At 49.5% G+C, this 22,784-nt stretch overlaps 9 protein-coding genes across 9 annotated transcripts; 2 read left to right on the top strand and 7 right to left on the bottom strand.

The window, feature by feature from the left end:
- Nucleotides 1-1,744: 1,744 nt before the first annotated feature.
- On the bottom strand, nucleotides 1,745-3,476 carry F4807DRAFT_217898 (uncharacterized protein). The gene has a single exon (XM_047994017.1). The coding sequence runs from the start codon at nucleotides 3,379-3,381 to the stop codon at nucleotides 2,278-2,280; it is 1,104 nt and encodes a 367-aa protein (XP_047851420.1). The 5' UTR covers nucleotides 3,382-3,476; the 3' UTR covers nucleotides 1,745-2,277.
- A 2,511-nt stretch (nucleotides 3,477-5,987) lies between these two features.
- Nucleotides 5,988-6,430, top strand: F4807DRAFT_463297 (uncharacterized protein; the record flags this gene model as incomplete). Its single annotated transcript, XM_048001955.1, has 2 exons — nucleotides 5,988-6,099; nucleotides 6,168-6,430. The coding sequence occupies 2 exons, from the start codon at nucleotides 5,988-5,990 to the stop codon at nucleotides 6,428-6,430; spliced, it is 375 nt and encodes a 124-aa protein (XP_047851419.1).
- Nucleotides 6,431-6,896: 466 nt separating this feature from the next.
- On the bottom strand, nucleotides 6,897-8,480 carry F4807DRAFT_217975 (hydrophobic surface binding protein A-domain-containing protein). Its single transcript, XM_047994018.1, has one exon. It carries the CDS (start codon nucleotides 8,259-8,261, stop codon nucleotides 7,320-7,322), a length of 942 nt encoding a protein of 313 aa, XP_047851418.1. The 5' UTR covers nucleotides 8,262-8,480; the 3' UTR covers nucleotides 6,897-7,319.
- A 1,213-nt stretch (nucleotides 8,481-9,693) lies between these two features.
- Nucleotides 9,694-10,587, bottom strand: F4807DRAFT_463295 (putative glutathione-S-transferase theta, GST; the record flags this gene model as incomplete). Its single annotated transcript, XM_048001954.1, has 1 exon — nucleotides 9,694-10,587. The coding sequence occupies one exon, from the start codon at nucleotides 10,585-10,587 to the stop codon at nucleotides 9,694-9,696; it is 894 nt and encodes a 297-aa protein (XP_047851417.1).
- A 1,488-nt stretch (nucleotides 10,588-12,075) lies between these two features.
- Nucleotides 12,076-12,672, top strand: F4807DRAFT_463294 (uncharacterized protein; the record flags this gene model as incomplete). The annotated part of the gene is made up of 1 exon (XM_048001953.1): nucleotides 12,076-12,672. One exon carries the CDS (start codon nucleotides 12,076-12,078, stop codon nucleotides 12,670-12,672), a length of 597 nt encoding a protein of 198 aa, XP_047851416.1.
- A 101-nt stretch (nucleotides 12,673-12,773) lies between these two features.
- Nucleotides 12,774-13,962, bottom strand: F4807DRAFT_437613 (alpha/beta-hydrolase). Its single transcript, XM_047999057.1, has one exon. It carries the CDS (start codon nucleotides 13,727-13,729, stop codon nucleotides 12,842-12,844), a length of 888 nt encoding a protein of 295 aa, XP_047851415.1. The 5' UTR covers nucleotides 13,730-13,962; the 3' UTR covers nucleotides 12,774-12,841.
- F4807DRAFT_437611 (uncharacterized protein) lies at nucleotides 13,963-18,697 on the bottom strand. Its single transcript, XM_047999056.1, has 8 exons — nucleotides 17,713-18,697; nucleotides 16,455-17,656; nucleotides 16,249-16,402; nucleotides 15,606-16,178; nucleotides 15,302-15,543; nucleotides 14,851-15,246; nucleotides 14,558-14,792; nucleotides 13,963-14,504 (listed from the first exon to the last, which is right to left on the bottom strand). The coding sequence occupies exons 1-8, from the start codon at nucleotides 18,464-18,466 to the stop codon at nucleotides 14,167-14,169; spliced, it is 3,894 nt and encodes a 1,297-aa protein (XP_047851414.1). The 5' UTR covers nucleotides 18,467-18,697; the 3' UTR covers nucleotides 13,963-14,166.
- A 294-nt stretch (nucleotides 18,698-18,991) lies between these two features.
- F4807DRAFT_437607 (uncharacterized protein) lies at nucleotides 18,992-21,466 on the bottom strand. Its single transcript, XM_047999055.1, has 4 exons — nucleotides 20,487-21,466; nucleotides 20,049-20,434; nucleotides 19,713-19,997; nucleotides 18,992-19,651 (listed from the first exon to the last, which is right to left on the bottom strand). Exons 1-4 carry the CDS (start codon nucleotides 21,081-21,083, stop codon nucleotides 19,150-19,152), a joined length of 1,770 nt encoding a protein of 589 aa, XP_047851413.1. The 5' UTR covers nucleotides 21,084-21,466; the 3' UTR covers nucleotides 18,992-19,149.
- Nucleotides 21,467-22,776, bottom strand: F4807DRAFT_437604 (ribosomal L27 protein-domain-containing protein). Its single transcript, XM_047999054.1, has 2 exons — nucleotides 22,492-22,776; nucleotides 21,467-22,369 (listed from the first exon to the last, which is right to left on the bottom strand). Exons 1-2 carry the CDS (start codon nucleotides 22,721-22,723, stop codon nucleotides 21,669-21,671), a joined length of 933 nt encoding a protein of 310 aa, XP_047851412.1. The 5' UTR covers nucleotides 22,724-22,776; the 3' UTR covers nucleotides 21,467-21,668.
- Between the last annotated feature and the right edge of the window lie 8 nt (nucleotides 22,777-22,784).

Below are 22,784 nucleotides of genomic sequence, written 5' to 3'. Positions count from 1 at the left end.
TCATTGAAACACATAGTGTGATAGTATATTAAGCATGATGGTTGATTTTTTTTCTTCCTCCATCAGCCAAATGCTTACTTAGGATGCTCATATCTTGGAGGCTATGGAAACGGTTATCAAACCTATCTACCTATACAGTTCTCTTAACTGAGTTAAGGAATTAAAACCCTCCTAAACATCATCAACACCACCATGGTTATCTAGATTATACCAACGACAGCCGTAATCATAGTCAGCTAGAAATGGCTGAATATCCTCATGTATCTCCCTTAGGGTCATATTCCTCTGTATAGTCATATCTTTGTTTGTATATCCCTCTTTATTGGAGGGCCCACTTAAAAGAGGTTAAAAGAGGGAAAAAAGAAAAGAAATACTATTACTTTGAGCTAGAATCGAACCCCGACCCCCCGTGACAAAATGGCAAAACTTTAGTTGGAAGAATTACTTGGAACCTAGTATACAATTGTATTAATTTGAGATCGCCCGAAGGCTGGGAATTTATTAATTATCAATACTTATAAACCTAATACAATCTTCAGGTGGTTACCGGGTTTTATCCGGTTGCCTCAGGAGATCGGCTGTTAGGAGGGTAGACTAGGTTGCTTAGGTGAGAAGAGATCGGATGGGACGGTAGATGTTCGAGCGATGGCGATATAGTGTTCAAGAAGTACCCTAATTCGTATAAAAGAACGCCAGAAAGCTTGAAAGATCATACCTACTAAAAATTGTGGGAGGCGGAGGGGGACCCAGGGGGGACGTGATGACAGGACCAGGACGAAAAAGGACATTACACACAGTATCCGTAGCTTTCCGGTATGTTTCCTGGCACAAAACCTGGGACTCTTCTTCACTCGAGCTTTTTATCAGAAGAGAGAACTTGTGCGTAAAATGCTCGTGAGTCAGCCCATAGCCCCTGACAGTATCTATAGTTATCCAAGAAAATAACGAGCACTATGCGATCTCCCGGGTTTGTCGAATCATTATAATCACATGAGTATGCTTGAATTAGGTCGCCTCTAAAGAATGGCAATGAATTAAGTAGGTTTCGCTTGCGACCATATTCATACACAACTGCTACCGCAGACGCTATGCTTAGATCCAATACGAATTCCACTATATCATATAGTAACATTGAAAGTTCTCTAAGTCATCGTCTAAATCCGCTGCTAGGGAGGGTTGATGAGAAGACATACTAGGTAGGTAGGGAGTAGGCAACGAAGCAGTGCGACTCCCCTTGCTACGTATAGCCTTAGCAATCATCACCCACTCCCCTACATATTGTCTACTAACGACGCGGAGTAGATGAGGTGACCAGGTCTCAAGGCATCGGCTATGCTGTCAATCCCGACAAGCTATGTAGGCACCTTCCCAAGCCATGTTTGTATGCCCCAATATATGAGTGATACGACTCGACAACCATGGATATATATAGGTATATAGCGATGTGTGCTTTAGACTCGACTCCCTTATTAGCATGCATCGTATGGAGAAAGGAGAAGACAAAGAGAAAAATTCGGATACCAACCACTAGCAAATTACCTAGTATACGCAATGGACGACCTGGGGTGGTGGTGTCTCATTTCAAAAATCTGCAAGCGAATCGGCCCCAAGTAAGATAACAGGCATGGACGAGATCTATAATGAAAAGGCAGCTAAGACGTTAGATTAACTGCATACGATCCTGTGGTATAATCAGGATGCTATTGACGGGAGCTCTTACAAGGGTAGTCTCGGAGAAATAAATCTTGGGATATCGTCATATAATATTCAATAGTCACCCACCCTACATATACTATCGCTAACGTACCCGCCCACATGAATCCCCCAGATTTACAGCACACAAGTTAGAGAGATAGGATAAATCGCACAACTGCCTACTAGGTAAGCCCAGATCGACGATAAAGCTCACGAAAAAGCTAGTATAAAGACTCTAACTAATAACCTCATAAATCCTGAGACTGAGTCGAGTACCCAACCAGAAACACCTGGGATGCTATCCGTCTAACTTTTATCGTATACAAGAAAAGGCAGTCGTAACGTCGTGGCGACATGAAGCCGATCCCGTTTACCATACTCATCCTACCCATTCTCTCATGAGCGTCAATCTGTCATCAATCTTCCGCCCCCAACCCTAAATGCGGGGAAAATATCCGGTAGGTATCACTTCAAACACCGTACACCCTACCTGCATAGCTAGGAAGGTAGGCAGGCAGGGGTAGGTATACAGCAACAACAGAAATCCATCCACCAACCCCCCTACCCCTCCTCCAACCCTAATTAATACCTCGACTTCCCCTTCCGATTAGTCGGCCCCTTAACCCCCATCAACTTCGACGCAATCAAGCTACTAATAGTATTCTCCGCGAAACCCTTAACCCCGCTCGTCTTCGCGCGGCGCGGATCCTTATCAATAAACGCGTCGATAGCCGCGGCCCCCAGCGCCGCCGTCGCGACCTTAGCCCCCTTCTCGCCCGTCCAGCTCCCCGGGTCCTTGCGCAGCCGGAAGGCGGTCAGCCCTCCCGCCTCGAGGGCCGCGCGCGCCGCCATCTGCCATCGCTCGGCCGTGGCCTCCTCGGGGTACTTGGACGATGGCTTGGAGCGATAGGTCGAGGAGGCGGATTTCGCGTTGCGGCGACGCGGCGCGGGAGACGGGCTGTACGCGTGCGAGGAGCTCGCGCGCGAGCGCCGGTGCCGCCGGCCGCGGTCGCGGTCGTAGTCCGACTCGTCGCTTACCGAGGGCGATCGGTGTCTGCGGTGCCGCCGCGTGTCGTCGCTGTACGCTCTCTGGCGTCGCATGGGCGGGTCTGGAGACGGGCTGGGAGAGTGCCGGCGATGGTGATGGTGACGGCGGGGTTCTGAAGCGTGGTGTGAGCTGCGAGGACGGTCGCGACTTGGAGAGCGCTCGCGATCGCCTGAACCGCCTTGTGTCGCGGCGTATAGTGCGGCTGCTTCGCTGATGAATTTGAGGCCGGATTGGCCAATAGATTTGGTGCGTTTCACAGCCGGTCGTTCGCTGAATTCTTGGTATTTGTTCTGGGGCGCCTTTTTGCTGCTGGTTCGACGCGGGGAGTTGTGTCGCGAAGCTCTAGGTGGTGATTTTCTATCGGGCTTTTCTGGTTGTGTATATGCTCTCTGGCGTCCAGAGCGCCGTGGTGGGCTTTCTGTTCTGGAATCTCTTCTAGGTTGGTTTGGTCGCAGATAAGGGTCTGGATTCGAAGATCGGGGTCGGCGAGACTTATTAGATACCACGGAGGGTTCCTCGGTGCCGACGTATTCGTAATGCGCATTTCCAATAGGCGAATTTGAATTGCGGTAGGGGTCGTCGAAGACGTATGGATCGTCGTCGTACTGATCATGACGACCTCTCGATCGAGATGGCATGGTGTGAAATATGAGTATCACAAATGATTGTGCAATTCCAGGCTTTCTAGTGTATTTTTCAATATTTAGTCGATAGATCCTTGCTTCGAAAGAGAGAAGGGTGTAAGCCACAAGCGCAAAGAACCGTAACGAGACTTTAAAGACGCAGTTGAGGAAACACAGGGCCTATTCGTATGGCCGTTGGAGACGTCTAGAAGGCAACCGGCAGAGACCTATCATGCAAAAAAGCCGCGCCTAGACGTATGTTATGCAGGGAGCAATGCCCGTCGATTGGGAGCTTCGGGGTCTTCTTTTGTCGAAATGTCCCACTGCTGCGAGTCTCGCTGTCAGGATTCGGCGGTGTAGCGAATAGCTGCTGGAAGATCGAAAAGATGATGTCAACGGGAGTTGTGTCCCTCTTAATTATTGCAGGGGGCAGTGAGCTAAGTGGGCTGTGATGGGGTGGGAGGCCTACATGCTGCGTACACGCACGCATATGTATTACACCTACCTTAGCTACTGGCTCAGGTGGTAGGCTACTGGCCCAGAAATCCTACATAGACGCCTAGATGTATGTTGCTACCTGATCCGTTGAATGATCTGTTCGACGCTTGAGACAAACCATTGCCACTTTAGTCGATGAGTAGTGGATGATGTATCCCCGCATGATTTCATTGTGCTTCTCTGCATATGCCAACGCAGCAGCAAGATCGTGAGCTATGTTCCCTTGCGGCCATTGAGGCCATTGAGAAACTCGACTTAAAGCAGCGATTTCGCTCTCGCTCGAGCCAGTTCCGAGAAGGAAATCGAAGCTGCGTGGCTAGAAAAGTAAGAAATGATATAAATCCCGTCAAATATTAACGCAAGGAATGACGATCAAGACCACCGAGCCTAGATGTTGGGAGGGCCTCGCCCGCGAGCTGACTTCTTTTCGGGAACTTGCGGCGGGAGCCGGCGCTAGTCTCGATCTTTAGCGAGCGACATCTAGCATCGGGTATATAATGCCTAGATCTATGGAGCATTTAACGTGACATTCGGCACTGGACAGCTGATAGCTGTCACGACGAAGAGATCACACAACGCGCAATAACCTCGTGATCGTGGCTAGTATAAGACGTGACAATAAGAAGTCGGGTCTAATTCCGTCACGAACGCTCCCGTCCTATCTTTTTATTGTTCTCGGGAAGTTTTGTGCATCGCAAGAGTTTGGCGGAAGTTCTTGAACGATGGATTGAATCGGAGGATTCGGTCGCGGATTGGCAGGGATTAATATTCCCTACTAATATACTGATTAGGTAATTTGCGTGACTGAGTCCAAAAGTCACGTTACGTAAGAATATGTATGTGGTCAAAGCGCATTGATTATTAACTACAGTCTAGCGTCTTGGCCGAATTTATCTACAATTCAACTTATGAGATACGGAATAAGGCTCTTCGTCCGGCTACTCCTAACAATTATCAACCGCGACTATTCTCTCATTAACGTCATTCATAATTATGGACTCTTGAATCCTCAAGTATCGAAACGTGTGTCCCCTCGAGGCTCTAATGTTGCTGAAAAGTTACCGGGCTTATGGAGCATTGAAAAGCGACGATGGCATGCCAAAAGCTGGCGTCATCTAGTATGATAACCTTCTACATAGGGATCGCATCAATCAGGCGAAAACGATACCTGGTCTACTTGGCTATGTCCAGATGTTCAGCCTCTCATGTTCCGCACGATCACCACTCGGTTTGCGGAACGAATTTCTCCAGATACTTAACCCGGATTTTATAATTCGATCGCCTTCTCAACCTATGAGACCCTGGATATTTCTCCAGCTCCAAGATCTTAACAGCTAACATTACGCTATAATTAGCAACCTGTAACTCCCCGCAATATACTGCGGGATAGAGTTGTGGTGCCAAGTGTGGATGAAATGTTGATACAGCAGTGCCGGGCCTCCGGTTAATTTGACCGCAGCTTAATATCGGCTAGTATTCGTACATCTTTTCTAGAACACCGTCTCGTTGAAATGGAAATTTTGACTGATCGAACGACAAGAGGTCTAACACTCTGCTGGGATCGATATCGCCAGCGTTTCAATACGGAGTTCTCTGTCGATCTCAAGCTGTCAGCAGTTAAAACAGATGATCGTATTCCACATCGTGGCTGAGATCTGACATATCCAGAAAATGCTCCTCACTGCTATGCTCCGTATGCAGGAACGAATGGAGATTGCTGCAGGATGCCACTTTGCATCGCAACATGATTCCTTGCTTAGCTAACGATGCGGCTAATAGCCTATGTTATGGTGCCTACTCCAACCTATCCAGCCTGGGTACTCATTCCAGAACCAGTCTCGGTATCAATCTGACCAGATGGAGTAATAAATATGTTTCCGATCAAGAGTGTATTTGCAGTCTTAGCAGTTGCCAAGCTTTGCGAGTTCGTATCGTCTACATCATCAAGGTGGGTAGCTCACAGCAAAGGGGTTGAAAAGACAAGCGTCTTGTGAGGCTTTGCGGGGCTGAGATACTATATCTTGAAAGATATAAAAAGCTTGTCAGATCTAGCTTTCATTCTCGTCATCTCATATTTCCATAGAATCACATACGAACAAGTCACCTTGAACCAAATCTTCACAATGCTTTTCAACATTGCTTCCCTTCTGGCTCTCGGGGCCGTAACCGCCGCTCTCCCCGCCGAGGAGGTTTCTTGTCCTCGCACCAGATGTTTCGACGCGGTCAACAAATGTGGTGCGTTGGGTTCCTTTGAAAACATGGTACCTTTAAATCAAGGAAATAAATTGACCCTTATGCCATAGGTATCAAATACGGTAGATGTTACGACATGTGCACTCAAGAAATGCCACCGCCACCACCTTGCCCAGGGGATTCGTCGTCCGTAACGGCAATCCCGACAAGTACTTCTTCACCCACCACGACCGTCACCTCAATTCCATCTATCACGCCGATCCCGACTACAGCTTCTTCAGCCTCCGTCTGCACCAGCACCGGTACTGCTTGCGTGGACTTCCTTCGAAGCTGCGGATCTCCACCGACGGCTATTCTAACTTATGGAGGGTAAATCTCGGCCGGTTTCCGCATGTAGGCACAAATTATTCTCGCTAACCCTAGACAAGATGCTTCCCGGCCTGTGACCCTACACCTACCTTTTCACCTCCGCCCTGCCCTGAACCGACAACTGCTTAATATTCTTATCATTGCTGGCATAACGAAACGTCCGGAGTAGGACGGGAGAAGTTTACGAAGGGAAGAGCAAATGGGTAGTCCCGGCAAGGGCCTTCAACACTTGGAACTTGTCAGGACTTGCTTACACACAACGTCCCTTATGGCATCACTTACCTGACTTCATTTACTCGTTTAAAATAGATTTTATGTTTAGTCGACCAATTTTCATTCTTAACCTTCACCTTCAGTTATATTTTGCATTTCCAGGAATTTGAGTGGATGATTCCCAATTTTCAGGAGGCATCGTTCTGGAAAAAGGTGGTCCTATCGTGGGAAATAGCTGGCCCGGTTTACTAAAAATCTACAATATTTATTATCTATCCCCCCAGATCCCGTGATCTTACGGGAAGTGGAATGTGGATTTAAGGATCAAGTCCAGAACGTTAGGCCGAGATCATCTACCTACGTATGTGAGTATTACCAACTACCAATCTCAAAAAATCGCAGGTTAATGTCGCCTGAAATTACATCATTCTCTCAAATCACAAAAGGAAATCACTTTCGACAAAGACTAGTCACTCTCAGACATCATATATACAGCTTCTTCTATTCGCTATACACAAGGATCGACACATGTACACCAGCGGGTACGCCAGCCCCGACGCGCAGGTTGAAAGATCCAGCATTAGGTGCTCATGATATACGCAGACCATCATTCGTTCCCTACTAATCATAACCATAACAACCACTTAACAAGAAAGAAAACAAGTTGGGTATATTTGGAATCACATGAATAGAACAGCAGCGATAGCAGCAACGAATCCCATCGAGCCTGATACCGCACCGTGAGCGACAGCGCCGGCAGTAACGATGGACTGGGTTGCGGATGCCGGGGTGGTTACCGCGCCGGTGCCGGTAGGGAAGACGGTCGTCGAGTTCGCTGGGAAGATCGGGGTCGGAGTGCTAGAAGTGAAGACAACAGCGGCCGATGAACTGGACGCGGCGCACGCACACGGCGCCGTAACGGTTACAGTGACTGCACTGTCGGTGGCAACCTCCTTAGCAGTAGTTGAAGCGACGACTACATAAGAAGAGCTGTCCTGGATAGCAACCGCGGTAGCATTGGACGAAGCAGCGGCAGCAGCAGCGCTGCTTGCAGAGCCTCCCGAGTTTACGCAGTTATCAGAAGAGAACTGTGACACCAAGCTCGTCAAGGTATCCACGATTTTATTCGCGGCCGCCTCCGCAATACTCTGCACCGCCTCCGGGACCTGGGACACGACTCCATCTACAAGAGTCTTCGCCGCGGTCCCAGCGCTCGAGATCTCGTTGCCGATGACAGAGCATGCGGCAGCTTGCTCGAACTGATCCTTCTTGGCCACGACGTCTTCGACGAGGGTCTCGGCCGCGGTCCCTAGAGGGGTTACTACGCTCTCGAGGCCCACGGCATCTGTTAAGGAGATGGAACCGCTGCTGCTGAGAGAGGAAGCGCCGGATGTGAGGGCCGATATGAGGGCCTGAGCGTCAGTCTGTACGGTGCTGATGTCCGATCCGTCGAAGGCCTTGACGGCGGTGTCGAGCTTGGCGATGGCGGCCGAGACTTGAGAGACGACAGAGGTTACAGTTGCGAGGTCTCGCTTGACTTTGGTTGGGGGTTGGGCCGGGACTAGGTCAGCTGATACACCGGCGACAGTGAGGGCTAAGGTAAAGAAAGTTGAGGTCTTCATGTTTGCGGTGAAGAATGATGATATGTCGAAAAGAACGATCACAGATCTCTAATGAATGGAAGACTGTGTAATCAAGTGATCACGAATGACTGTTGTGGTAAGTTACGACGAAAGAGAATGAGCCCAAGAAATGCTAGCCCGACTAGGCTCACGCCGTCCTCGCGGCTACCCATCTTGGTATTATATACGGCTTACGGCTTAGGCGAGGAGAAGGGGGAAGGGGGTTCCAAGGTGGTGTTTGGCATCGAATGCTAAGCCTCCCATGTAGATGCACATGCACATTGGGCACGCTTGCGTAAGGCACGGCATTTCCAACTGTATCCCTGTTTAAAATATCTATTAAGGACCCTGGCGACGACGGGCTAGGTCACCAACGTAACGCACACATTGGTCGGCATAATTCGGGTCTTAGTCAACTTGACGTCAAGTGCTCTGGACATCACGACACCTCTGTCGTGCAACAGGTCGAGCAGAAAAACTCCCGGACGTGCTGATCTGGGGAAGACGATCTTGATAGCTCCTGACTGGACCGCCTGGCGTTTCCGAAAGCTTGGCAGAGTTTATTAAGGACAAGAATAAGGGCAGAGAACAAAGTTTCTACCCTTGATCGGCGGCGATCGATCTGCGACACTACCAGCTGCCGAAATAGGACGAACATGCGCACACTTCTCTAGGTACCAAATTCGATGTCTTGGTTTTGTGCCTGGTCCTGCATTGAACCAAAAATATACCTATTAAGAAGAAGGATTCCCGTCGTAGATATATCCCATGGCGCCCTAGCGCAGCAGACTAACCTGAAGAATCTACACCTCTCTAATATTCGCAAGTCTTACGCAAGCTACATTGACTCAACAACAAACGAGCCGTCCAACAAATAAAGTACCTGTTCGACGCCGAACCAATGGAAACCATGAAGATCTGCCGTCCGCCATCTAATATCTCGTCCCATGGAAATCGAGAATCAGGGAACATGAGTTTAGATGCATGAAAGATGCCATTATCTTGAAACGTCTTCGGTTTGGGCTTTGGGAATCCTTACTGGCTTCCCATCCAGCCAACGGCGGGGACGTGGGGCTGAGTTTTCAGGTCTGACCATAGGGTAGGATGATCCCCCGCAGACGGAATAGGAAGTCCCATGAATAAAAAGAATCGCAAGCCTCGTCGATGATGAATCCGGGTAGTTCTACTAAAATGCAGTCGGTCCGTAAAGAGTCTTCGGAGAAGCCGTTTATATATAAATAGAGATAATTATATAAGCTTGTAGGTATCCGATGCTAGGTAACTCAGAGGATTGGCTCAGCCTCCGATTGAGAAAACAAGAAAACCTTCAAACCGTTTCCCTTTTTCGTAAATCGTAACAGTTATCCCACACGGGATTGTACTCGGAATAGCTTCAAACAAATGGGAACTTAACTCAATCTTATCGTCTGCTTCATGGAAGTCTTTCACCCTTCCTCGTCGCTTTCGCGACTTCAGACTGTGTCTTATCCTCGGCGTATCTCCTATACGCAACGATGTACTGCTCATCATCGCTCCAAGTATCCTTCACACTCTGCCGAGTGGTAATGGCGTCGAACCACTTCCTCCACCTCGCCCAGATCTTCTCATCATCACCACCCTGTCCCTCGGCCGGAATCCCCAATCCACCTGGCTTATAGTGATCAATAAGAAAAAGCCGTTTCGCCCAAGGCGCCAGCATGATATCCACCAGACTAAACCTATCCCCGAGAAACCACGGGCCACTCTCCTCACCCTCCAGCATCTCACGCACAAGCATCTTGATATGTCCTAGGAAATTCTCGCGCGCCTCTTCGATACTGTACTCCTTCTCCGACGTATGCTGAATGAACTTGTAAAACCCGGGAATGATCTTCCCGCTAATATGATCAATCCACAACCTACACCTCGCGCGCTCATACGCGTCCTCCGGCAACAACCTCGGGCCATACTTCGTCGCATCATCGTACGCCTCATCAAGGTACTCGCAGATCACCGCGCTCTCGTACAGTGGCTTCCTCTTAACCTCCTTTCCCTCCTCTCCCTCCACACTTCCCGACTTCGAGTCCGAATTGAAAGGCACACCCAAAGTAGGAACCAACCCCCGCGGGTTCAGCGCCAGGAACTCGGGCGCCTTGGCGTACGGGTTGATCTCGACGTACTGGTACGGCACGCGCTTCTCGCACAGCACGACCCAGGCCCTCTGTACGAAGGGACAGAACCAGCCCCCGTACAGCTTGAGCGGGTGCTCTGCGGCGTGCGCGGCCGCGAGCTGGGCCGCGGCGCCGGTGGTGCGGGCGGGGAGTTCGGTGGTGTCTACGGATGCCATTTTCCGAGACGGAGTTTGGAATTGAGATTGGGATAGGGGTTTGAAGTGAGTTGAGGCGATGGAGGAAGAGTGGGGATATTGGAAGTGGTAGTGGTGGCTAAGGCGGAGCGCTTGCCGGGCTGTGGTGGGAGCTAGGTGCCGTCTCATTGAATGGTGTAGAGGTTTAGTATGGATGGGAGGGTAAGTGCGGATGATAACGGAGTGTTGCCGAACGATGACATCATGGGCCGGAGCGTTGCGGTTGGAGACGGGTATGAGATAGCTTACTAATCTATTACCCGTGAAGTATCACACAATGAACCAATATTAGCCATAGTACAACATCAAACTAAATATAATCCGTTATAATTGAAACCAGCACGTGGAGCGTCACGCCACTTCACAAAATGTCAATTCATCTTCCTCATAGGGGTTGGAGGTAGACGCGGAAGGACCCTGGGCAGCCAAAGGGTTCAGAAATAGGGGCTGCAGTCGAGGTTTGCTCACTATCTGCCAAAAATGTGCATACAGGTAGAAGAAGGTAACTGATGGGTAGAAATGGCTGCGCCTGCTGCAAAAAGGCAATATCATGTCTTCAGCTGAAGATCTAAAGCCATTCTAACGACACTTAGATCCTTCACATTGGCTTCAATGGACTGGGTTGCGCCACCAATATATCACTAACGCAGTGAACCTTCAAATAGGCTAAGTTATCTTAGGTGTTGAGATTAGAGTGCTTATGGTGGTGTCGGTACTAGGAAGGTGTTATTGATCAGAGATCTGTTTCGAGGGTCTCAAGTGACTAAGGAGAGATGAGTCTCTGTTTATCTCCAGGGACAAGCGGGATAGCCTATGTTACGTGAAATGGAACAAAGTATTAGTAAACAGAAATCTTCTATGATCTTGTCACTTATTTTTTAGCTACACAGTAATCTGATCAAGACTATGGCAGTGAATAGATTTCACTATATGCTAAAAGTATTAGTAAGTTAACCATTATGGGAATAGAGACACTTGATTTGGAAGACTTCGCAGCTAAAAATGCCAAGATATCATTATTCACTCTTGATAGGTATGTTACTGACCCAGTGGTTGCCTCGAAAAGGGTATATACTGCCCTTCATCATGACAGTTGATGGTATGACCCCTTAACCACTTGCGTATGAAGTATCAGAGCGGCTAAGTATCGTTATATTTGTTGAACTCATTGATTTGCTAAAGGAGGCGAGAGGATGAAAGACCATAGCTGAGTGGTACGCCCTCATCACTTCTTTATTAGAGTTGATTCATATATAGACTCAAAAATTCTCATTCCACTCAGAGGAAGGTGATGAATGTAAGAGGTGGTGCTGTATTGTGAATGAAGAATGAATAGGAAGTTTTATGATCAAAACACTCTTCTCTAATACTATTTATCAACCTTGGCCTGCCGCGAAGTCCAACAATGTCGACCTTCCCACCAGTCTTTTCTTCCCCAACCCTTACTACAACCCCTGAACTAATCCCACGATGTCCACCTTAGAGTTCTATGTTGGAATTTGCAGGCAACGCCAGGCAGGCCAAGCTCGACACTGGATGTTGGTCGCCGTAGCCCCTGGTGCTGATATTTGTACCTGGTACCACGCCGATGGCGGTCCAACACAGAATAAGCCCTACACCCTCAAAATCCAGAACAAACGATTTAACAGTCATGGAGTCGAGTCGTACAACAAGGTCGCAGACATCAAGGCTAAGGACATTAACAAAGTTAAATCGTCGGCGCAGAAAATTACACCGAAGTACCGCCAAAGATGGGCAGTAGACGTGCTCGGAGATCTCGAAAGGAAGTCCCTCGTTCCAGCTGGAACATCTCAAGCGTGGTTCAACCAGATGGAAGTCGATCCATATTCTAGCGACGGCGCCCAAGGCGGCTCGTCTTCCAACGCTGGAGGATCGTCTTCAACTTCTACTCGTGGGGCAAACTATACATCCTCTTACCAGAGTTCAGGGGCGGGCTCTTCCCAAGCTTCCGCATCTCAAGCTACCCCTGAATGGGTCTGGGATGAGCAAGCTCGGCGTTATAGGTACTGGGATCCAATCAACAAGAAATGGGTTTGGCAACAGTGAGCAGGCACTATCTAGGTAAGGCTTAGATAGCGGGGGCACATTGATATATCTATAGGTCTCAGTTTGATCGGGTTCGGTTGGGTTTTCAATGGTATGAAATAGTGAAAATATAGTTAATATAATAATATCCTAAGGATTAGTTGACCCCTTTCCTGACTCTCCACTAAATCTAAGCTGACTGAATAAACTGGACAATGTCGTCAATCTCATCTGGTATTTTGTACCAATGTCCTTGATCTTTGTAGCGTTTCCAAGTTACCTTATACCCGATCGACTTCAGAGTAGCTGATGCATTCTCTCCGAATGAAGGCTTGATCTTCTCGTCAGCATCCCCATGTCCGAGAAACACCGGAGTCGTTATCGAGGTGGTATCCTGGGTTGGGCTGCTCGGGCTGGGCAAGCACAACAGCTCTCTAGAAAAATTAAGAACGTCGATGGCTGTGTCCCGTTGCTCCTGAGCCTCTCCGTCTGTTGTGGAAAACGGGTCGTCATCATCAAACCCAAAAGGATCCTCATCATCACCAATTCCATCTCCAGTCTTCAACAGTTCCTCGATATCAGGCTGGAAGGGTAGCCACCCACTCATTCCTATAAACCCCCCAAGCGGGAAATCCAGTGCTAGCAAGCAAGATAAGGCCATTGCGCAGCCATGACTTAGCCCACCAATAATGATGTTGTCGCGGGGTATTTTCATAATTTCCTCATTAACCAAGCCAAGAATCTCCGCAGAGGATTCGGCAAGCCCTTTTAGTTGCGTATCCGGCCGATGCCACGGATCATCCAAAGAAGCGATATCAAACCATTGTGTCAACTTAGCTCGACCATAAGCGCTAGAGCGTCGTCTTTTGGCCGTGGGGAAGATGAATCGCGCTCCACGGAAAACGTCGGTCAGTTTCCGACCGTCAGAGCAAATCCCGGTGTCGAGGAATTGCCGGCCAAATTCTTCGCCATTCGAGCCTAGGCCGTGTAGGAGGATGAAGGTGTGAGTATGGTGCGACGTGGGCTTGACGACGAATGGTGGTGGGCGGTTCGGTGGGGTGGTATTCTCGGACGCCATGTTGAGTTCGAAGGATCCTTAACTGCGCTCCGAATTGGAAATAGTTTTCAGGTTAACTGAGAGATCAAGTACACTTGTAGGATGGAGGCTTCTACTATTATGTTTAAAGCCCCACTTCCACGGACAAACACACATCACGAACGATCTTTTGTCTGTTGTTTCACGGGTAGACGCAGTACCCCACCTATGTGACTCGCCGAACTCACCAACTTCACGGGACAATCAAAAGCGGCGTTGGATTTCAAAGATAAATTTTGATATATAACCTCATGGAGAATTAATCTAAGTTGGTTGCAATAGCTTCAGATTAACTTTATCTAGTATTGGGACAGGCTTTCTAAGATCTTCCACACACGCTTACCGCAATCGGGTATCATCCTTCGTCTCCGTTCCAATTACAATACACACAAAATACCACATCACCTATCATACAACATTCACATCGGATCCTCCAAATCGTACACACGTGTCAGCCTCCTCCCGGGCAGCCTCTTGCGGTTCATATCCGGGATCTTGTACTCGCGCGGCTTCTCCGACCTCACCGTCTCCCAGAAGTCGAACCCGCGCTCGCGCCGGCGCGAATCCAGCGTCTCCTTCTCTAGCTTGTCCCGCCGTTCCTGTCGCCGCGGGTCCTCGGTCCCTATGTGCGTGACCCCGGATACTATCCGCTGCGCACCGGACTTCGTGTATTCGTAGCTGGCTTTCACGACGCTCTGCACGCGGCTACTATACGCGGCGATAAGCGTCCCGCCGATGAGGACGGCTGACGCGGGTACTGCAATCATGTCAGCTGGGATCCGGGAATTGGGGGTATAAAGGATGACATACATGAGATGAGACCAATTTCACCCAGACTAACGAAGTTGTCGTCATCGCCGCCCCATTCCTTCGTGTTCATGCCGAATAGACTGGTGAAGAAACTCAGGGGTAGGAACAGTACGGTGAACGTCGTAAAGATCATGACCGAAAGGTTTTGCGAACTCGCCAATTCGGTCTGTCGGCGCGACCACCGCGCTTCATCGACTTGTGCTTGGCGCTGTACCATCTCTTGAAGTTTCTCATACTGCGAAAATTTGTTAACGGGCCTGTCTCGATACCGAAGAGCTAGGAAGGGTACGTACATCTTTCTTGGTAGCATCTACACGCTGAATCATGTCATGCACCGTCTTATGGTAGTCTTGCAGTCGCCTCAAGGCTTCATCCAGGAACCCACGGCCATTCTCGGTGTATCCCAGAAGCTCAGGTTTCTCATATTGTTCTTTCATTAGCCTGATCGTATCCTCTTGTTCCAAGAATAGGTTCTTCATTGTGGTGAGCTCATCGTCCATATCTCGAAGTTCAAGCAGAACAGATGTGTGTTCGCGATTCTCCCGCTCGGCCCGCTCAAGCTCGCGTTTGTGCCGCTGCTTGATGCTCTCCTTACGGAAGTCTTCGGGTTCGTCTGAATCCGATTCTTGCGCCTTATCTCGGAACGTCTGCATTCGGAATCGCTTGAGCGACAAAGTCATCCTCTCAGTCTACAAATTGTCAGTAGATTACTTCGAACGGATCTTAGACATTAAATTTGCATACTAGTATTCCGAGAGCTTCCTCAAAAATGCGGAAAATCTCGAGATTTGGGTGAGACGTCCTGTCAATTAGGACCGTAACTGCATGCAAGGTTACAAAGGCCGCAAGATCTAGCGCGTTTTCGCAGCGTCCGCTAAGGTCTCCATTAAGTTCATTATAGACGCTATTTCTGAGATCTGCCTGCTGGAACATAGGCCCTTCCGTTGGATAGGACTCGCGCTTCGGGAAGAAAGTCATCAAGGTAGCTTCGAAGGTGGATTAGTGACAGCCAAATCAAATTTTGGAGTGTTCTCCTGTTGCAACTTACTCGTATCCACAGCCCAAAGCCACAGCTGGTCCACCATGAGAACATTTCCATCTAAGAGATTATCTTCCGGATTCAATTCTCCTTCATCCTTCGGACATGCCGTTTCTTGGCTTTTGAACATTTTTGCAGCTGATGCTAATCGACTGCCTGGTGAGAGGGCGCTCAACGGCCCTCTTACCTCATCCGAATGATACACATCCCATTTACGCATGAACGGGATTGGAAGCCTCTCTTTAGTAAGCTTGTACAGCATCTGTTCGTCATCTCGCGCATATGTTTCTCGAAGAGACGGATATCCGTATTGGTCCAGTGTTCTTCGCGTGTTAAGAGGAGGATCATGTCCGATATACTCCCAGATTACCCGGGAGTCTAACGAATCGAGCTCGGCGATATCTTTTGGTACGGGCCGGGCTCTGCCATGTTCCATCCGTCGCTGAATTAAGTTCCGCCGTCGCACGATATTTCGGTAAGTATCGTAATGCAGATATGGCAAATATAAATATAGATAAGTCGGACTTATCCCAGGACTTGGGCTCCTGCCGGCTCTAGCAGGCGACGGAGGACGCGGGGAACCTATCAATGGTCAGCCACACTGCGAGGCTTCGATGCTAAATCAGGTGTGTAGGGGGGAACAGTGCCTTACCGATTTCTGCAGGAACGAAAGCACAACCAGGCTTGACGTACGAAGCATGCAGATTTGCGTGGCGACCTTGTACGTGCCTGTTGGACCAGTTTTCGTTGCTAAGGAGTTTCGAATAATTCTGATTTTCAGTCTCGGACAATTTATTGAAAATTTTCTAAGCTCCAGTCAGCAAAGGCGGCTACGGCCGTAATAGCGGCACTCCTTACCGTAATCCAATGGGGGTTATTGAATGGCATATGTAACCACATAAACTTCCTTCTAGATGCGACTGGTCGGGAAAACCCGGCGGTGATGTCTTGCAAACCGTGAGAACGACCACGGCGGTTCTTCATGTCAGGGCCTGCTTCCTTTTGACCAATGGTGGAACCGGTGGGCTCGGTCCTAGATGGGTTTAATTGTTGGGAAGGATCGCCTGTCTTTGGAGAGGTCTCGAGCTCATCGGGGTCCGACCTAGTTGTCCTAGCTGTTTCGCTGCTTCCCCTATGAGATGGAGTATGGAAGCCTGGCGTTGACAAGCCAGGGACTGTTAAGCCACGGCCTCTTCTCGATGAAATCGCTGGCTCCGTTGCCGCGCCGGTGACGGATGGCCGTGAAGCGTGGCTTGTCACGACGATGTCTGGTTGACCAGCCGGTGTCTCTGTTCCGTGACCTTCCGGCGGCGAGCTACTAGGCCGAACTGAATCTAAGATTTTCTGGCCAAGCTCCTGAACGTTACCTAGTATTCCGAGCGCACTCGGCATCAATGATGGGTTAGATATCGGGCGCCTCGATGGAGGTACCATCTTATGCCGCCTAGCTGCCACAGTATTCAGCCGCTCTTGCAGACATTTCTCAGGCCCTTTTTCTAGAAAGTCTTTTAACCTATGCTTCGAGATGTACAGTCTGATATCCTGATTGGATTCGCTATCAGGGTCACCGTAGAATCCTATGAGTTCGAGCTTGACCGTTTCACTTAGCTTCAACGGCGTATGCACGTATTTGTCACTCAGCTCCTCCGCCTTCCGGATCGCAGCGCCTAGGTCGGCAATGAATGAAAGCATCGTACGGATATTTTGGGGTCCAAACGAGGCGCAATGAGCGTGGTCGCTCTCGAGGGATAGTGCTTGCTCGGTCCGACTCCCAAGTAAACCCGATTTGATGGAGGTCAACGGTGCGCTGAAGTGCACTTCGTCAAAGTCGGATGAGCCAAGTCCGGATAACTGTGAATCGATGGTTTCATAGAAGGTCCATATTCGCAGCTCGCTAGCGATGTCCATAAATTGATCATGCATCTGCAGCAGCGACTTATTCCCTATCCGCAATTCACGGGCAATGGACCTAGGCAGTGGCTTTTTTAGATATAGCAGATGCTGGATACTCTCGCGCAGATGAGGCATCGACATGTAACTAGAGCCGCGATGTGGAGTGGCTAAGCGTGTTAGTCTTACTCAAGACCTTAAGGAACTATTACCAGAAACGTCTTACCAAAGAAAGCGATTCCGTGACAATCGAAGATTAGGGGCCTCAACTCATGGTTCAGGTTCGCTTTAACTAGGGCAAGCTTTGTGACTAGTCCCCCGATGCTGTGGCAGATGAAGAAGATGGGTCTAGCTTTCGTCTGGCCAGCGCGCATCTTCACGACCTGATCCAAGAGGTCGTCCGCCGCCTGGTCCAGCGTCATACCTTCTGCCAGTTCCCGATGACGATATAGCATCACCCGTGCCGTGCTCACTTCTTTTCTGATCCCCTGTCGAACCCATAAATGAGTAGCTGGAGGCAGATTGCGGTTAATGGTGGGCGAAAGGACGCTGTTCCCTGGTAGTTGCATGGCCGTGGGGTAGCGATCCAACTCGTTTGACGAGGGAAAGCTGAAGTAGCCATCACCGATAGGATCCCTTGACCAAGTATCGACGGGAGACGCGCCGACACAAGGCACGGCGATAATGTCAACTGTAGTCTTATTATAGCCATGTCCTTCAATGTCGCCATCGACATATGCGAAACCCGGATCCGGATCCCAGTGCGATACGCTACTATTCATGGACTTCTCTATATCAAGGCCATCATCAAACTCGGACCCCTCGCTTGGCGGTGCTGCATGATCATTAGTAGTAACTCCTTGTTCTCGAAGCCGGTTCCGATTTTCAGAAGCGATGGTGTTAGCGCTCGCCACTTGTTCCTCCATCTGGGCCTCGAGATTTCCCAGACCACTCGAGTCCTCGCGAAGGGCGGCCGCCATATTGAGTTGATTAATTTTCAGCCCTACGCCGCGACTAGCGCTTCCTCAGGCTCGCGTGGAACGCGGATGTCTCCGACGCGTGTGGTACATCGAACTCGCACCGGATTTTGGTGATGCTCAAAATGCGAAGAATACGATACTTACGCCAAATATAATTATCTCTCTCTCTCTCTCTCGAGAAAATGCCTACGAAGGGTAGGTGGCTACATTTATTACGTCTAGTACCCTACCTGCCTGTCATATTTTTTAATAATTGTAAGATGCCTAGCTGCGGCTCTTCGCCATCGAGATCATACCCCGGACTTCTGACATGGAACGGATCATTGTCATTGGTGGAAGTGCGCGAGACATTGTGGCTTTGGGGGGCAGCGTGAGATGAGGATCCTCAGCTGACGCCCGGACACAGTGATATGCGGCTAATACGGCATTGATTCCGCTTAGCGCATATAGGAAGACGAAGGCTTGGCATGCAGATATGCGTGTGTATTCTGTTAGGAGTGACGGAAAAGGGGCGGCGAGATGTTGCGAGGAATGAAATTCAACTTTATTCTTATCTTCACAAATAGTCTGTCCCCATATCTATTCCCTGAAGAATCTAAACGCAAGGTCCTCGCGCCATCAAAGAACATCCGTCTATTCCCCCAAAGCGTAGAAATAATATGGCCTTGAGATAAACAGCTTCTTCATTTCTCGACCACTTCTAGCAGATGCTCCAAAGTTCTCCGCATCCATGGAAACTCTTCAGCTCCAGGCCTCTCCCATCTCTTGATTGTCCCCATCGACATCGATACAACTGTACGCCAATCTTCAGGTAACTCCAAAAAGTCGTCTATGCAAAAATTGTATCTCACGGCAGCAAGCAGGATCAGAGAACATCCGAACGAACGTCGCACGAGGGTCCAAGTACTCTCGTGATGCAAGTAGGTACCAGCGATCAATTTTATCAATGCATTATTTGCGTCGAGATATTGTCGAGCTAGAGGAAACATGAGCGGGTGATCTGTCGCATCTAAATACTCACCACGCTCGAGGATACAGTATATGAATGGCCGATGGAGCAATTCAATGACAGAGAGGTAATTGACTTGTAGGAGGATGGCGAGCATGCTGTCTGCGACGTTGGGAAAAATCGAGGTTTCCGAAATAGGGGGAGGGAAATTAAGTAAAGGGTGAAGGTCTTCGCGCCTACGAATACATGCATCCTAGTTAGCCGCTCGATTACCTGCTGGTTCAAATAGAAACTTACCAAGACTCTAGCTCTTCGCTATATGCTGCGCATATCCTGATACATTTGGTTATTTCAGACAACCATTCGGAGGGCTGAAGGTTGTATAGGTCGTTAATGGCATGGTTCATAATACCACGAAGTCGGATTTCGGCTTCGTGGTAGTCATACAAACCAGGTGTGGGAGGGAATTCAGTCTCGGCGGCACTACTCTCTTGCTTGATCATCCAGGCAGGCTTGGGGTGTTTGAAATTAAACAGACTGAACCCTATAAAAACCGGTAACTGCAGCTCTGCTCTTAGTTCACTAGATTGCATTAGTAAAAATTCGTCCTTGGGTCAGGTTTAATACACATACAGTTCCGCTTTGATGCATAACCAATATAAACACCGGTCGATACGTCCATCTCCTTGCTCCCCCTGGCTGGCGCTGTTTGGATACAAATGGTGTGAAGTTTGAAGACGGACGATAGCACTATGGAACCTATGCCAAGCATCTAAGGGCCTCATAACGGATTGTTCATAGAGACCCGCAAGATAGGTACACTGTATTGCGATGAGAGAGTTCGGAAGTATTCCCAAGCGTCGTTGAGCCTCGTTGAAAAATTTTTCTGCGTTGGCCTCTCTTATATTCCTATATAGAATGTCTTCCCTGATGAATGAAGACCATCGTCTAATAAGACGTTTTGCGGTGTCGGCATAAAAGCCATAAAAGCCGAGTTTGGCTAGTGCACACGCAAGCAACTTGATTGACACTCTGTTAGAAGTTATCAATAAACACATAGGTTTTACTCACTATAAAACATCCCGGACCGTCCCAGCCCGGCCCATGCTCATCAACTTCACGAGCGTACCGTCTAAACTCTGAAATTCCGATGATAGGGTTCCTGACATGAACGAAGCGTAGGAAAGTTTCGCATAGGCTTGATATATCATTATGAAGCTCTAGGTCAAATGCGCAATCGCGTGGCTCGATGGCTAGACCTTGCATAGTAGGAGCTTGCAAGGGGAACGACTTGACAGGGCCTTCGACGTTGAGATCACGAAGGAAAGGCCATTGTAGTATCGTTTCGTAGGCGCTTTTTTCCGCCCTTACCAAATCAACCTTCACTAAAGTATCAACATTTTTGTCGAGTACAATCCCTGCGTTAGAGCCGGTAGCAAGACGTGCACATCGTCTCCTGCTCGAGGAAAGACGGGCTATGCCTAATAGTGTGTCTGCGTATAAGCATTCCTCCCCGTTGAATTGACAATAGCCACATGCTGGTGTATCGTTGTCGCATTTTATTCTATGTTCGTGGCATGCCATACAAGTTGACAGCTCCCTCTTAAGTTGAGCCGCTACGCGGCGACGACGATGTCGTTCGATTCTTTCCGCCTCGCACGCTGACATTTCTATTGCGAGAATATGCCCATTATTAATGACGTTTTTAACATCCGACAAGTTTTGCTCAATTTGAGACCGCGTCGAGACTCGAGGAAGTACGATTTCGTGGCGTTTCTGATCCGGAGGTAGCGCTGCGTGCCTAGGTATTCCGAAAGCTTCACCTAGATCGCGTGGACAGAGAGATCAGAGACTAAGATTGGAATTTTAGGGGACCTCCAAAAGAGCATTGTTGTTGAACAGAGTGGGCATCCCCCCATGCTCAGGACAGGACAATATGAGACCCGGGCACATCCCAACATTGCCAATACGCAATCTCGGTTCGAGATTCATGAATGATTAGTCTGATGCATAATTGGCGTTTATGAAAAGGAATCAACGTACCATAGCGAATTTCGCTCTCAACACCAACATGCTAGATAATCAGCAACATTCAACAAACTCCAAAAGCCGTAAATGGATAATAGTATTTCATTGTTTACAAGTCCTGAGCATAGCCATTCTTGATCCGGTTCAGTAGAGCGGTGCTATGTGTGTATGTACCAAGCTTCATAATGATACACTCGGGAGTACGTATCAGGTATCCCTCTCCCTCTACGCATCAACCCTAGGCGGCTCCGGAGCCGACTCACCCGCCGGCGGCACCCCGCCCCCCTTCCCCTGTCCCGCAGCCTCCGCCTCCTGCTCAGCCTTCCTCCTCTCCCTATACTCCCTCATCCTCTTCGCGCGGGCCTTCCGCTGCGCATCCAGCGCCTCCTTACGGCGGGCAATCTTATCCTCCCTCTCAGCCCTCATCTCCAGAGCAATAGCCTTAGCCTTGCGCCTGCGATGCCGCATAGCCACCCTTCGGGACCCCATCTTCCGCTTCTCGGTGCGCACGAGCGTGCCGAGCCTCCAGCTCTCCTCGGCGTACGCGTACGACCGGTCCTCGCGCAGCTTCATCACGCGCTCGTCGCGCGGGTGCGGCTTGCGGCCCTCGCCCTGGCGCACGACCTGCGTCGGGATGCCGGACGCGGACAGCTCGGGCGGGGGAGGCGGGGGGGCGAGGGGGACCGCGACCATGTTGAGGCGCCGCTTGCGCATCGCGTGCTGCGGGTACGGTAAAGTGTCCTCCTTGTTGAACACGACGCCGATGTACTGCCGCTTCGGGTGCTTCGCCGGGTCGCGGTAGTACTTGACGTACCCCGTCGCCGTGGCGTGGATCGTGTGGTCCCGGCCCATGTCGCAGTTCTCGCCCGGAAACCATTTCGTGCCGCGCTGTTTGAAGATTATGTTGCCGGGGATCACGAAGTTATCTGTTTTGTCGAATTAGTTTCATTTTATTCCTTTCCCTCGAGTTTATGCTTGGTCTTGTTCAAGTCCTAGGAGCTAGAGATCTAAAGTTGGGAAGAATATGTAGAGGACATAGTAGACATACCACCAGTCTTTTTCGCACCGAGCTTCTTCGGAATCGTGCTCGTGTCTTTTAACCTGTACGCTCCCTGGGACTGATGCGAGGCATGTCTTCGACCCTCAACCGCCGCATTACTAGCTCCTATCCTCAGCTGGCCTAACGCATCGCGTAATTGCCGTATCGTAGTTGTCGTAGCTGTTTTTCCTAAGCCGGAAGCAGCAGCCGCTATTGGCTGCTGCAATTGAGCGATCCTCATGGCCGTGGACGTCGGTTTCTGGCGTTCGAATCGTTGTCGGGAGGAATTTCGATGTAGCTTT

Source organism: Annulohypoxylon truncatum, assembly GCF_022578515.1.
Source record: "Annulohypoxylon truncatum strain CBS 140777 unplaced genomic scaffold F4807scaffold_31, whole genome shotgun sequence".
Lineage (NCBI taxonomy): Eukaryota > Fungi > Ascomycota > Sordariomycetes > Xylariales > Hypoxylaceae > Annulohypoxylon > Annulohypoxylon truncatum.
This window is presented reverse-complemented; position numbering and strand designations above follow the sequence as displayed.

What these genes read in the sequence shown, in the direction of transcription:
- F4807DRAFT_437611 (XM_047999056.1), bottom strand. Translation starts at nt 18,466, where the DNA reads ATGGCGGCCGCCCTTCGCGAGGACTCGAGTGGTCTGGGAAATCTCGAG. An exon ending in TCACGGAATCGCTTTCTTTG is followed by an intron (nt 17,657 to 17,712) that starts GTAAGACGTTTC and finishes TAACACGCTTAG; the next exon opens with CCACTCCACATCGCGGCTCT. An exon ending in TAGATGCTACCAAGAAAGAT is followed by an intron (nt 14,793 to 14,850) that starts GTACGTACCCTT and finishes AAATTTTCGCAG; the next exon opens with TATGAGAAACTTCAAGAGAT.
- F4807DRAFT_437613 (XM_047999057.1), bottom strand. Translation starts at nt 13,729, where the DNA reads ATGGCGTCCGAGAATACCACCCCACCGAACCGCCCACCACCATTCGTC.
- F4807DRAFT_217898 (XM_047994017.1), bottom strand. Translation starts at nt 3,381, where the DNA reads ATGCCATCTCGATCGAGAGGTCGTCATGATCAGTACGACGACGATCCA.
- F4807DRAFT_437607 (XM_047999055.1), bottom strand. Translation starts at nt 21,083, where the DNA reads ATGTCAGCGTGCGAGGCGGAAAGAATCGAACGACATCGTCGTCGCCGC. An exon ending in TTATGCATCAAAGCGGAACT is followed by an intron (nt 19,998 to 20,048) that starts GTATGTGTATTA and finishes AATGCAATCTAG; the next exon opens with TGAACTAAGAGCAGAGCTGC. An exon ending in AGCGAAGAGCTAGAGTCTTG is followed by an intron (nt 19,652 to 19,712) that starts GTAAGTTTCTAT and finishes ATGTATTCGTAG; the next exon opens with GCGCGAAGACCTTCACCCTT.
- F4807DRAFT_217975 (XM_047994018.1), bottom strand. Translation starts at nt 8,261, where the DNA reads ATGAAGACCTCAACTTTCTTTACCTTAGCCCTCACTGTCGCCGGTGTA.
- F4807DRAFT_437604 (XM_047999054.1), bottom strand. Translation starts at nt 22,723, where the DNA reads ATGAGGATCGCTCAATTGCAGCAGCCAATAGCGGCTGCTGCTTCCGGC. An exon ending in CGGTGCGAAAAAGACTGGTG is followed by an intron (nt 22,370 to 22,491) that starts GTATGTCTACTA and finishes TCGACAAAACAG; the next exon opens with ATAACTTCGTGATCCCCGGC.